At 48.3% G+C, this 14,056-nt stretch overlaps 1 protein-coding gene and 1 long non-coding RNA gene across 4 annotated transcripts in view; one reads left to right on the forward strand and one right to left on the reverse strand.

Moving 5' to 3' along the window:
* The window catches only part of SCN8A (sodium voltage-gated channel alpha subunit 8), a 47,754-nt gene extending 38,359 nt beyond the window's left edge, over positions 1–9,395 (forward strand). For all 3 annotated transcript variants that reach the window (XM_052705249.1, XM_052705248.1, XM_052705246.1), the window contains exons 21-27: positions 889–1,011; positions 4,353–4,637; positions 5,054–5,107; positions 5,427–5,564; positions 6,226–6,330; positions 6,866–7,136; positions 7,623–9,395. In XM_052705249.1, the coding sequence (XP_052561209.1) occupies positions 889–1,011; positions 4,353–4,637; positions 5,054–5,107; positions 5,427–5,564; positions 6,226–6,330; positions 6,866–7,136; positions 7,623–8,770 (2,124 nt within the window). In that variant the 3' untranslated portion in view covers positions 8,771–9,395. The remainder of the gene's footprint in view (positions 1–888; positions 1,012–4,352; positions 4,638–5,053; positions 5,108–5,426; positions 5,565–6,225; positions 6,331–6,865; positions 7,137–7,622) is intronic.
* Positions 9,396–11,167: 1,772 nt separating this feature from the next.
* On the reverse strand, positions 11,168–12,498 carry LOC128091861 (uncharacterized). Its single transcript, XR_008211529.1, has 2 exons — positions 12,340–12,498; positions 11,168–12,002 (listed from the first exon to the last, which is right to left on the reverse strand). It is a non-coding gene; the product is annotated as an uncharacterized LOC128091861 (long non-coding RNA).
* Between the last annotated feature and the right edge of the window lie 1,558 nt (positions 12,499–14,056).

Below are 14,056 nucleotides of genomic sequence, written 5' to 3' on the forward strand. Positions count from 1 at the left end.
CCTCTCATCCTAAACTCACGAGCGTGGAGCCTGGCATTGATTCCAGGCTGTAAGCAGGATGTGTTGTCTTCGTGGCGTTGAAAAAGGGGCAGAAATGAACCGGTCCCAGTTCTGCTGTCGTTTTGGGATTAGAGCCTGAGCGACCGTGCAATCCTGCATTCCCCCCATCAGTAAGATGCTGATCCCCCCTCGCCTTTCTGCAATGGAGGTGTCCCCCCATGCTGCTTGGGTTTATGAGCCTCCAGAGCTGGGATCAGCCGCCGTGGCCGCGTGCCCTCCGTTGGGTGCTCCCATTTTTCGGGGCCGCTCTGCCAGAAGCCAGCTGGGCTGCTTGCTGTGCAAACGGAGCTCAGGTGGTGCAGTGTGTGTATTTATCTGTATTCTTTCTCATAGGTACCTTTAACATTTGTCTGGCTTAATTTAATGGGAGCCGCTGGGATCCTGCAGACATTACAGGGCGAGGGTAAGGTTTTTGTCATCCGTTTGGGCTCTTCCTTCCGACAGACCCCTTTTTCTCCGTCTGTGTGTCTCTGCCTCTCTCTCACTTCTCTTTCCCCTATGTTCTTTTCTTATTGCCTTTCTCAACCGCATTATTTCCTTCCAGGTCGTTTCAGTCAAGTGAAGTAGGCAGCTGGTGTCATGTCTTCGGTATTTCTCTATGGGGGCCGCCCAGGCTGGCAGCCGGGGTTGGGCAATCAGGGCTAGGGGACTCGTGCTAACAGTCTGGAACCTTTTTTTTCTTTTTTCTTTTTCTCTTTTTTTTTTTTTCTTTTTTTTTTTTTTCTTTTCTTTTTTTTTTTTTCCTTTCTTTTCCTTTCTTCTCTTTTTTTTTTTTTTTTTTTCCTTTTTTTTTTTTTTCTTCTTTTTCTTTTTCTATTTTCTGTGTAGGTCTCTTTAGTCAGCCTTATAGCTAATGCCCTGGGCTACTCGGAACTAGGTGCCATAAAGTCCCTTAGGACCCTAAGAGCTTTGAGGCCTTTAAGAGCGTTGTCCCGATTTGAGGGGATGAGGGTAAGATGCCATCAGCAGCTGATCCTTCTGCATGCCCGTGGAGCGGTTTTTTTTACGCATGCTAGAACTGATCAAAACGGGTGGAAAAGAGAATTCCAATCAGAAGTGTGGTGCAGCTGCTGACTCGATCACCTCGACCGTCGATGTCCCCCACCCTGCCCACCGCTGCGCACTCCCCAATTAAGAAAGGGAGAATGCATCCAGCTGCCTCATTACATTAATGACCGGCCCCAACCACGTGCCATTTGTAGACGATGTTAACACTTGGCTGTTCTCATTGAGCCTGGCTTTGACCTCTAGCATCCGAGGGGGCTTCTCAGCTGTAACTCTTCTATCTAGGGAGAATCACCAGGTGCAAAGAAGCAGAATTCGAACCGCCCCAGGCTCTCCGCCGCCTCCTGGGGGGGTCGGATGGAAAGAATCTCTGAGGGGCTGCCAAAAAATGCCATGCAGGGGGGGGTTGAGAGGCTCCAGGAAGGGACCAGCGGGGAGCTCGGCTACTTGCAAAAACGGCCTTGGTTTAATTCCTCTTGTTGCACCTTGTTGTTCTCGGTCCAGTCTGGCGGTGACTGGAAGCCTTGTCTGGTAGTGAAGCTTTTTCCCTTTCCACTCCCTCCCTTGTACCATGCTTTGACGGTCCCCTGTCCTGTCACCGTCACACGAGCCACGAAGCAAAGCATTGAACTTAACAAGCTTTCCTCAAATTGCTAGCCAGATTTGAAATCATTCAAAATTACTTCAGTGTCTTCCGCTGCTTTCCCGCTCATACCTCTATTTTGGTGCCTATATACTTTTTTTTTTTTCCATTTGGGATTGAGACACTCTTAAGAACATGCAGAAAAAATGCATGTAAGTGAAGGGTATGTCATGTGGATGGATTTCCCAGTTGCTCCTAGGTCAGTAATTTTGGTCTTTTTTGTTGAATCCCGATTGTCTCGCAACAAGAGAGATTATGAGAGCTAAGGTTATATTATATATATTGAAAGCATAGGGGAAAAAATAAGAAAAAAGGGGAAAGAAATAGCATCTGCACAGTTCTGCAGTTTGAGGTTTTTTTCTTTGCATGGTCTGGCTGGAGGATCCCCCAAGTCCTCTGATTTCCTTTGGGTTTGCTCTGCTGTAACTGAATGCAGAGTGCAGCACAGAAAGGGCCACAAACCGACGGGGAATCCCCAAATTCTGCAGGAAGTGGCCGAAAGAAGTGAGAGAATAAATCCAAAGAGGGTTATCTCTTCCCCACTGCATTCTCCCCCTATTTTTTATTTCACTTTTTTTACCTTACCAGGCTCTGTGAGCTTCACGCTAAGCTTCACGGTACGATGCAACAACACAGGATGGCAGTTCCTCCATTGGCACCAAGCGTCCGTGTGCCACTTCATCCCTTCCTTGCGCCCATTGGGCTCCTCTGTCCCTTTTTTGTCCCCACAAGCCAATAATGCTGTGATGCATTTCATCAGGACCGAAGGATTTTGCCCCCAGCACGCAGCCAGCACTGCTCTAACGGGTTTTATTGCCACCAAAGCACATGGTTGGTTTTTGCACGTGGTGCTCAGCAGAAGGGCTGCTGTGGGCACATAGGAATTAGTGCTAAGCCTGGAGGTATAAAAAACCCAAAGAGAAGTGGTGATTTGTAATACAGCATCAGGATATTCCTCGAGTTGGGAATTCCCATGACGGCAAAACTGATGCAGAGTTCTGACCCCGGGAACCCCATCAGTTACCAAAAACCAAAGGTTTTTTTTCCTTTCTTCTTGATTTTAAGATGAGTGCTGCTGCACTGTAAAGCCAGAACCACCCTTCAGAGCCAGAGATTGGAAATGCCTTTGCAAAGGAAACGTGCACTGCAGTTCTTTGCTTTTCTCTACTCCGTAGTAATCTGCATTTTAAAGAGTCTGCTCTGCTCTTCAGTTGTTCAGGGAGTCCGACAGCAGTGCTGTGAACCATGCATGCCTTTTTGTCAGTTGCTGGTGTTCAGTCTGTGCACAAAAGCCATGTTCCTTCGCTCAGATCTTCTTCAGTGGTGCACAAGTGTCACGCAGTGATATGCAATGACGTGTAAATTTATTTTGGGAGGGTATAGTGCTTTCTTTTCGTGCAATGAAGTGGATAGCAGAAGCATCTTAGAACAAAGAGGCACGATGCCGTGCAGGAGCACATCCCATTTGGACAATAGAAGCAAAGCCTTGTTATCTCTAGGGCCCGGCTCTAATCTTTGCCTTTTTAACCCTATGTAGACAAGGCATGAAGTCGTGAGGTCATTTGTTAGTTGTTGCATTGCTGCTAATTGCCTGGATTGCTGCTTTCTTCAGCTTTTCTCTGTGCTGGAGGGCAGGCACTCACCACAGAGCTCACTGCACACGCAGTGACTGCATCAAGCAAACAGATCTGGTGGGACAGCGTCGCACTGCTGTGCCAGGAGCGGTGGCATTGCTCTCTGTGTGCCCAAGCTCAGGCAGAGGCGTAGAAACAGTTTAGACTCTGCTCCTCTATTGAAGGAACCTGATTTAGGAGCACATAATACAAGATTGAATATCCTGCTGCCCTAACTCTGTTAAAAGCCCGGCAGCTTCAGTTTGCTCTCGTGGTGGCTGGGGATGCTGAAGGATGTCGTGCTCCCAAACAAGGAGAGGTGAAAATTAGGGGCTGGTGCCCACTGCTGTCTTTGTGTTGGCTGCCAGTGGAGGGAGGAACATGGCTTCTCTGTCTTCTCGAGCCTGCCTAGCTGCATGCTCAGCTGTCTGCCTGAGGTTGGCCTTGCTTAGTCACCTGGAGACCTTGTGAACAGAGCACTTCTGCCTCGGTCCCGTTGCCACCGAAGTCGGCGCCGCGTTGGGTGGTGACCTCGGTGGGAGCTGGAAGCGGGCGTCCAACGCCATCACAGCCTTCTTTGACAGTGGGGAATGGCCGTAAGGGCCCCCGGAGGCCAAGAGCCACCAAATCCGTCAGCAAAAGCACCCTCAGACGCGCTCTGAGTGGGATGCAGTCAGGAGCCAACGTGAGATCACTAAGCATCGATAATTGATGCCCCCATCTCCCTTTTGGGTGATTAAAACGATGGGAAAGAGAGAGATCGTTGGCCTAAAGAAGTGACTGATCCAAAACCAAACCCGGCAAATCCAACACTCTGTTTTAATTGGGAAACAGAGCTTCCGAGGTGGATTTACGAAGGGTTTTTCTCACAGCTTGGAATAAGTTCACTGCCAACTTCTGCGTGGAGTCACTGCCACCGATCTGTCCGTGGCCTTACCTCCTATTCCCCCCCCAAAAAGTGCTGTATTGATGCTTGCCATCTCCTGCCTCGTGTTTTGTACTGAAACTTTTTCCCACCCCTTCCAACACAGGTGGTTGTCAACGCCTTGGTTGGCGCTATCCCTTCCATTATGAATGTCTTGTTGGTCTGCCTTATCTTCTGGCTGATTTTCAGCATTATGGGGGTTAACCTGTTTGCTGGGAAATACCATTACTGCTTTAACGAAACGTCTGAGGAGCGCTTTGAAATAGACATTGTTAACAACAAGACAGACTGCGAGGCGCTGATGCCACCCAACTCCACTGAGATCCGATGGAAGAACGTGAAAATCAACTTTGACAACGTTGGGGCAGGATACCTGGCTCTTCTGCAAGTTGTAAGTGCTGCCTTCATCTCCTCCACAGTCGTGGTAAAAAGACTTTTTCTCGTGTGTTCTCTGCTTCCCCCTCTCCTTGAAATAGAGCATCCCATGGATTCACCCAACTTTGGGCTGGGGGAAGAATCCCTGTTTTATTGTTCATCCATTGCTCTGGGTCCCCCAGCACCACAAGTGGCCCCAGCTCTGCCCTTTAAAGATTGTGCCCAATCATCCACGGGGCTGACAGTAAACCTGCCCATAAATATTAATATGACTTAAATATTAGTCTTTCCCTTTATGAGTTATTTATAAATGGACATTAAGGGTGCCACTGTGACACAGCTGGCACAAGTCAGACTTGTTTGGTTTTCAAGTTATTTCAAGCAATTTCTGTCTAAGGGAACTTTTCCTTTGCTTTCTGCTTTCTTTGCTAGGCAACATTCAAGGGCTGGATGGACATCATGTATGCAGCAGTAGATTCCAGAAAGGTACAGTGCGTGGCCACAAGCACTCTCACCCCCAGCAGCTCGCACAGCTATTTTGCTTTCATAAAATCAAGAGTAAAAAGGGTAGAGCTGCGTTTCTATCCTGTATTTCATTTTGCATAGCATGGTTTTTCATTTGCTGGTGTTACTGCAGTAAGGTAAAGGATGCTGAAGCAAATCCCCAAGAGAGCATTTGTTTGGTTGCTTTATTAGGGGTGGGGAAACTCCCGATTGCCTGAAAATAACACTGGAAAAAGATCTCATTTTGACTCTGTGGGTAAGATATCTTTGAAATGTCATTTCCTTCTCATCTCCCCTTCAGCAAGAAGAGCAACCCAAGTACGAGGACAACATCTACATGTACATATATTTTGTTATCTTCATCATCTTCGGCTCCTTTTTCACTCTGAACTTGTTCATCGGTGTCATCATTGACAACTTCAATCAACAAAAGAAAAAGATAAGTGCTTGCTGTTTGCTCGTGGAGGTCAACACCCACTTGAGGAACGTTGCCTCTCCATGCCAATGGGGTTTTTCTGCATCTTGAGGCCGAGGAGCTCCATCCCCAGCCCAGTGCCCCCTCTCTTAGAGCTGAGAGCTGCAGAACCACTGCGAGCTGAGGCAACCCAAAGCTTTATATAAGAACTCAGCTTGGATGGAGCTTCTCCCTTGTAGCATGAATTTGCATATGTTTGGTTTTTTATTTGCTTTTCCTCGTCTGAAATGCAAAGGCTTGAAGTAAGATGTCTTCCTTGCCACTGTCATTTTCAGTATCTCTGCTTTTCTTCCTTGGAAGACAAGCTGAGGGTTTGCATGTATGGAGCGCTCGCTAAATGGCATCAGTTTTAGTAAGAACTCTGACACCTCTGCTGCCTGTTTATCACAAATCAGATAGAGGGGATGAGGAAGGATAGAACTCAGTAAAGCTCTATAGGAAAGAATGTTCCATTTTCTTTAAGGGAAAATTGGTACATCTTGGGAATTAGTGTAAGTTATTGCTGTCTAAAATAGCTGCCACCAACTTGCCATATGGCGGGTATCCTCATGACTTGCTGCTGTGTTCTTCCTTTCCCTTCTGGTGCTTGAACTGATTGTAACCAGTTTTCCTTTTGCCCCTTTACTTTGGAGGTCAAGATATTTTCATGACAGAAGAACAAAAGAAATACTACAATGCCATGAAAAAACTGGGCTCCAAGAAGCCTCAAAAGCCGATTCCCCGACCTCTGGTGAGTGCGTTAGAAAGGGAAAAAATGCAGAACAGACTTCTGAAGGAGCTTCAGCTCCAAAAGCGTCTTTGTTCTAACTCATGCTGGCCAGCACATCATCATCTTGTCTCCTCTTAGCACTAGAGTAGGGTCTCGGGCCTTATGGTGACACCAGTCAGGACCTAGGCACGTTTCCCTGCTTTGTGAAAGGCTTTGCATGGTGAGTTCTGTAGGTAATGCCATGGGTAAGTCATCACGGGTGAGTCGTGCTGCAGGGCAGACCTGGCTGCTTCCTCCAGTTGTGATTGGAATTGTCAGCTTGCCTTTGCTCCCACCAAAGAACGAGATGCTGGTAATAGGGATATAAATAATAGCACCTTCCTGCCTTTCCCACACACGGAGTGATCTGTGGCTGGAGCATGCCTTGAAGTCTTCAAAGGGTACTGAGGAGCAGTGTCCTCATCTTGTGCCTCTACCCACAAGAAAGCAATCTGTTGACTGATGGCAGATTTTTGTTCCAGCCTGTTTGGCTCACGGCCGCTCTCTCGTTGCACAGAACCGCATTCAGGGAGCCGTCTTTGACTTCGTCACCCAGCAAGCCTTCGACATCGTCATCATGATGCTCATCTGCCTCAACATGGTGACCATGATGGTGGAGACGGACACGCAGAGCAAGCAGATGGAGGACATCCTCTACTGGATCAACCTGGTGTTTGTCATCTTCTTCACCTGCGAGTGTGTGCTGAAGATGTTCGCCTTGCGGCACTACTACTTCACCATTGGGTGGAACATCTTTGACTTCGTGGTTGTGATTCTGTCCATCGTGGGTGAGTGCGGCACCCATTTTTCTTTCTTGGTGTTTTCAGAGAAGGTGCATTCAAAGAGAACATGTAGGCACCTGGACTTCTGGCTTCCCTTGTCACCCGTGGCAGTTTGGCAGCTCAAAGGCCCAACTTGCCTGCCTTCCCCCCTCTGTCCTGGTGTTCATTTCCAGTGGTATGGAGTAAAACACTTGACAATTACTCTCCTTATCTTTAAAAACAGACTTTTTACTCACCTCCTTGGAATGTTATAATGCTTACCGACCACTGAAAATAGCATTGCAGCACTTCCTACATCAGCATGTGATTTGCACTCTTGCTTTCTGTTTGGTTGGGAATTGAACTGGGTGATTTCCTCCAAGTTTTTGGTTTTAGTGGCTAATCTGTGAGATGCCTGTAACCTCCCAAATGCAAGTTATACAATTTAGAGATCGTTTAAACCTGGCTGGCCCAAACACGCTGACAAAACCCAATCCTTTTCTTCTTCTTCAGGAATGTTCCTGGCCGAAATCATCGAGAAGTATTTTGTATCCCCCACTCTCTTCCGAGTCATCCGCCTGGCTCGTATCGGACGTATCCTGCGTTTGATCAAAGGAGCCAAAGGGATCCGCACCTTGCTTTTTGCCTTAATGATGTCTTTGCCTGCCTTGTTCAACATCGGCCTCTTGCTCTTCCTGGTCATGTTCATCTTCTCCATCTTTGGCATGTCCAACTTTGCCTACGTCAAGCACGAGGCTGGCATCGACGACATGTTCAACTTCGAGACCTTTGGCAACAGCATGATCTGCTTGTTCCAGATCACGACGTCGGCTGGCTGGGATGGCCTCCTGCTGCCCATCCTAAACCGGCCTCCGGACTGCGACCTGGACAAGGAACATCCCGGGAGCGGCTTTAAGGGGGACTGCGGGAACCCCTCGGTGGGGATATTTTTCTTTGTGAGCTACATCATCATCTCCTTCCTGATCGTGGTCAACATGTACATTGCCATCATCCTGGAGAACTTCAGTGTGGCGACGGAGGAGAGCGCGGACCCGCTGAGCGAGGACGACTTCGAGACCTTCTACGAGATCTGGGAGAAGTTCGACCCCGACGCCACGCAGTTCATAGAGTACAGCAAGCTGGCGGACTTTGCCGACGCTTTGGAGCATCCTCTGCGCGTCCCGAAGCCCAACACCATCGAACTCATCGCCATGGACCTCCCTATGGTAAGTGGAGATAGGATCCACTGTTTAGACATCCTGTTTGCCTTCACCAAACGCGTCCTGGGGGACAGCGGAGAGCTGGATATACTGAGACAACAGATGGAGGAGAGGTTTGTGGCTTCCAATCCTTCCAAAGTGTCTTACGAGCCCATCACCACCACGCTGCGGCGCAAGCAGGAGGAGGTCTCGGCCGTGGTGTTGCAGAGGGCTTACAGGTCGCGGTTGGCGAGGCGGGGGTTCATCAGCCGAAGACCCCTCCCCACCAAAATGGAGAACGGAGGAACGAACAGAGAGAAGAAGGAAGGGACGCCCTCCACCGCCTCGCTGCCGTCCTACGACAGCGTCACCAAACCCGAGAAGGAGAAGCAGCAGCGGGCGGAGGAGGGAAGACGGGAACGGGCGAAAAGGCAAAAAGACGTCAGGGAATCCAAGTGTTGAGGCAGAACGCTGGGATTGTACAAACCTAGGGGAAAATTAAAAAAAAAAAAGAATTATATCTATATTTGCAAGCGGAGAAAAAAAAAAAAAAAAAAAAAAAAAAAGATTGTTTACAAACTTGGTGAAATATATCCATACAGAACAGCTGTGGAGACACTTAACCTGAAGATCTTATACCAAACGTAGTCTGCTTTCCTGTGTGACAGCGTTGCATCTAAAGCAGTGACCTTCCACCTGTTTAAAGGACCCCTGTGTGAACAAACGTTTAAAACAAAGCAGGGAGAAAAGGAAAAAATATGGATTTTTCTATTGTTCAGGCAGGTGGATACTGCATGTTCCACATCAGTCAATGCAACTTAGGACAAACAAGCAAAATAAAAACACACACACACACACAAACACACACACAGAAATAAAACCCGCTGCTGGGATTCATATATTTTCCAAAGCAGCCAAAAAATGGATTTTATTTTCCCATTTTGTTGGTTATTATTGAAAGAAAACCCAGAAGTCACGATGTTAAGGGGTTTGTTCATGCAAAAGTAGATTTGCATTTAGTTAAGCAGCAAAACAAAACAAAACAAAAAAAAAAAAGGAAAAAAAAAAAGAAAAAAAAGAGGAAAAAGCAAAAACAAGCGAAACAACAACAAAAAAAAGAAACTAACCACCCATTTAGCCCATGCCATTTAATTAATTGTCATAGTTTATTTGATATTTATTATCTGCATTCTACTTTCTACATGGGCTTTACTTGGTTTGGGAGATGGGGTAATCGGGAACCTTCAGCCTGGAACCAGCTCAGGCTGAGCCCCCAAAAATCAAAGTGCTCGTTCAATGCATAGAAACGATTTGCATGATGGCATGCCGTGACCAGGAACCATGCATGAGGAACCATTAAACCACGAGACACTCAATAATCTGTCCACAGCAGTGTGTTAAGCCATAAATTCGAGGCACTCCACTGACTTACCGTACACTGTATTTGGAGATTAACAATAATCGTGCCCTTCACCGGTACTGACCCGTTCTCAGCAATCTTTCATAGACCTGCCAGTAGGAAACAAAACAAAACAAAACAAAAAAAAAAGAAATGAAACAAGCAGGTGAAATCCGTGTGTGTCTGTTTGACGACGCGTCTTTCTTTTCCATCCTGCCATCTTTTTTGCACACCGAAATAGAACTCAATGCTGCTCTGGACCCGGTCCAAGGGGTGACGTTAAGAACTGGGAATGGCTTTGTTCTACTCTTGTCACTGTAAAACCAAAATCTAGGGCTCGAATACCAGTCAGCACGTTGATTTGTATCCTGCAATAGTTGTCGTTAGCGTTAATTACGATTCTGCCTCCATCCTGCAGCGTAGACTCGATTTGTGTTATTTTTTTAGTCTAGGGAAAAGCGCTGAGGACTGGAAAGGGGGGGGGGAGCTGGCATGTAGCCCCCAGTAGGGCTGGGGAAGGGGCCATCGCTCAGCTGTGCCGTGGGGTGGAGGGGATGGCAGGGAGCTCCGAGCCCCTTCTGCTCCTCCATCAGCGCTGCGTCGGCGCAGCGCAGTTTGGTTTTCTTGCTTCCGTGGCCACAGCGGTTTTTATTGTGACGATTCTGCTGTCGGTTGGTTGTTCCGGATTTTTTTTTTTTTTCCTTTTCTTTCTTTTTTTATTTTTTTTCTCCCCGTTTGTTTCAAACGAAAGGCAGCACGTGCCCGTGTGGTCAGTGGGAAAGCACCAGCCCGGGGGTGCAGGGGGAGAGCCGGGCGCCAGGTGCCTTCACCTCCTTCCCATTTCTTCCACTTCCATCGAGTGGCGAACTCGAACGGCCCTGCAGGGTGGGTAGGAATCAGAGCTACCTCTTGCCTAGTCTTCTCGCTGCAGCAGCAAACGATGCCACAGAGGAGAAGCCCCAACGTTTCTTTTTTCTTAACGGCCACGGCGACCTCGGCACCCGACCGCCGCTCAGTGGAGGTTCGTTCTTCAGGGCCGGGATGGGTTTTCTTCCAGGGTAGGAAGGGCGGCGACGGCTGAGGGCCGAACCGAGGGGACCCCAAAGAGGGGGAGAGCCAGGAGCTGGCGGTAGCAGGAGGACGGAGGTTGGCATCATCTCATGGCCCAGCGCCGTGCGCACGGAGCCATTCTGCGCCCCAGGAACGCGGCGAGGAACCTTTTCTGTCCCGTCAGCTCTTTGCCCCAGTTGCTCCTAGGATATGATGTACAATAAAACAGAGAAAACATACATATGTACAGGCTACATTGTAAACAGCACAAGAAAAAATAACGATAATAATAAATAGCTGAAAAGTGTGGTTGAACTTTTTAAGAGAATATTATAAATACTGTAATATATCATTTTATTTTATCGGCATGCCTTTTTGTAAATACAAAGAACTACGAAAATAATAGAATGGCTTCTGGCTTATGCCATTGTCCATGTTTATTTTTATTTTTTTAATATCTTTCTTTTTTTTTTCCTTAGACTTTAGATAGCCAGTAAACGTCCCCCAAAGAAAAAAAAAACAACAAAAACATAAACCCTACCCCCCCCCAAAAAAAATAGATTTAAACAACAAAAAAAGCTTTATTGCAAATGGACTTTGCAACAGCAGAAGTATATATTCTTGGGTTCCAATGTGCAATAAGTCGACCACTTCTATGCAAGATTTGGCTAAACTTCATAGTTGTTCTTAAGCTGGGCCATTGACTCGCAGGCGAAGCTTGGTGCAATTAGCATTCCTGCTGGCAATCCCATTCCGCTACTCAGTTCCTCTAAAGGAAATCCCTTCAAACTCTGTATATATATTTATTTTTTTAAAGCATCAGACCCAAACGAGAGGTCGGAGGTGGCGTTAGTTGGTGGCAAAGGAAGAGGAACGAAGGGTTTCTTCCTCTGCTCTCCGGCTGAACGGAAGGTTCTGGGTTTTTGGTGCATTCTCAACCTCTTCGTTTCCTGCTCGGGGCAGCCAGTGCCATCAGCCGCTGCAGCCGATGGAGCTGCGTTTCTGGACATCTTCACTGGGTGAAGCCAAGGACAGAGGGGAAACTTTGGCCCAAAAGCACGAAGGACGTCGGTGTCTGAAGTCAAAGGCGTACGCTGGGATTTATATTCCAGATTCAGGGTTATGGGAACGAAGCTGAGGGTGTTGTTGTCCGTGGAAAGGACGTAGCCAAAAAGCCAAGACTACAGCAAGTAGCTCTCTTCCCTCCCCCCGTGTCCAAGTCCTCCCTTTTCGGTTCATCTGTTACTGTGTAAAAGAGCAGAGGGGAAGGGCAAAAAGGAAATACCGATTTAAGCTGCTTATTCACTTTTCCTGTTCACCTTTTTTTAAAAATATAGAAGCCAATGTTGAACAACAAGAAGAAAAACTCCAATAAAACCGTGATGTTAGAGGCCACACCAGAGTTCGGATTGTTTAATTTTCCGCCGCAAAGAAAAAAAAAAATAAATAAATTGTTAAAGCTGTAAAAGATCAATAGTGAAGATTAGTGTATTAGAAATTGCATGGTGGCTCATAATGATCTTACCCAACATGATTAAGGATTACGTTACTATAAGCCAAAAGACAATAAAATAAACGTTACCCTTTTCACTGTACAAGGTCGGGTTGTCTCGGTGTCCCAGTTATTTGCCTGCTTGTCCTCTCCGTCCTTCCTCCAAGGTCTTCTTTGGTTCGGTTCGATGTTGACGCGACGACCGCAGTGAGACGCTGGGGTTGCGTTGGTCCCTCATCTCCCATCTCTTACCTCACACTGGGGGCGTCCCTGGAGATGGGCGCCGTGGTCACGGGGCATCAGGTGCCCACGTCCCCAGCACCCCCTGCCCTTGGCCACGCAGCGGCGGTGTGGCTGGACACCTCCAGAGCAAGAGGCACCCAACCAAGGATGGCGCCATCCCCCATCCGTTGGGCGCTTCCTGCAGGACCGCCTCTTTGCTCCCTGCTTGCTCCAGGAGCTCAGATCACACGTTTTGGGACATCAAAGGACGGAACCCACGCATGGCACAGGGCCGTAGGATCATGGAATCCCTCCCAAGGTTCTGCTGCATGGCCTTGCTGCCTGGTCCCAGAAGGGGATGAGCTGCTCCTCCAGGGGTCCGGATCTAACCCGGAGTTGTTGCAAGGCAAAGGGCCAATGGAGAACCTTGTAAAAATCAATTCTCCTCGTAGAGTTTTGGTCCAAATTATTCATCAGATAGAAATATCAAATATTTGTAGGTCTCTATTTGGTTAAGGTTGGTGCCTTCACTCTGCTCCCTGCTTGGTCTGAACGCTGTTTCCTATCCCTGTCACCTCCAGGTTTTTTTTCTCTGCTGTTTTACGCAAAGAAAGGAGGAGGATGGAACTGGCTGGGGTGGGAGGGAGGAGGAATGCCTCCAGGGAGAGCAGTGGGACGGGCGCTCTGTGTCTGAACATTGAGTTCCTTTGTACTGTACATCTTTTTACTTTGGAATTTGCAATAAAGAGCTCTGTCCATCTGATTTTAACTCCTTCTGCTGGCTGCCCTGTCGTTCTGTTCCCCTCACGTTAACGGAGAGCATTCGCCACCAAAAGCAAGGTGCGAATTCACCCTGGTGTCCGGGCAGCTCTGGGGATGGGGAGATGCAAACTCCTTTTTCTTCCCCAAGAGCACAAGAAGCACAACAGTAACACGGCCTGAGCCTGGCCAGGGATGTGGAACTGGAGCAATGCACTCAGGGCTGAGCATTTTGGGATTGAGGTTGGCCATTTGCACAAGGTGCATCGAGCTGCTGCAGTGCAGAGGCTGCTTTTGGCTCTGTAAAGAGTTCTGCAATGCCCTGAGCCCAACCAAGTGATCAAGATACACAATCAGAGTAGAAACAAAAGCTGTTCGTTCCCCAAGCAGAGGGAAGAGCCTTGCAGAGACTTTATAGGGCGATGCTTGGATGCAGCGCATCCTGAGAGAGCACCTGAGCCCACGTGGGACGAGGAAATCCCCATTGCAGCAACCACACGGAGCTCACCCCAAACTCAACAGGGCACTCAGGCTTTTGGAGAGGCCAACCTGCACTCGTAGAAACATCCTGCTGTACCCGCTGTGCGTGTGCTCCATGATGTCCCCCTCCCCCTGCAAACACACAGCGCCCCCTCAGCCCTGAGCAGCACGCAGGGCCAGCCCTCATTCCGCTCCAGAGTTAACAGTGCTGCCCTTTGCCTGGGGCTGGCAGGGACGTGGCGGACGACGTGCAGCAGCGCAGCAGATGGCAAAGCAGCGTCCGGGAACAGCGGGGCGGCCGTGCAGCTCTGACCTTCCCTTCCTGGAAGGAACGGCCCCGAGAGGA

Source organism: Tympanuchus pallidicinctus, unplaced genomic scaffold (assembly GCF_026119805.1).
Source record: "Tympanuchus pallidicinctus isolate F22 unplaced genomic scaffold, pur_lepc_1.0 scaffold53, whole genome shotgun sequence".
In the NCBI taxonomy this organism is placed as follows: Eukaryota; Metazoa; Chordata; class Aves; order Galliformes; family Phasianidae; genus Tympanuchus; species Tympanuchus pallidicinctus.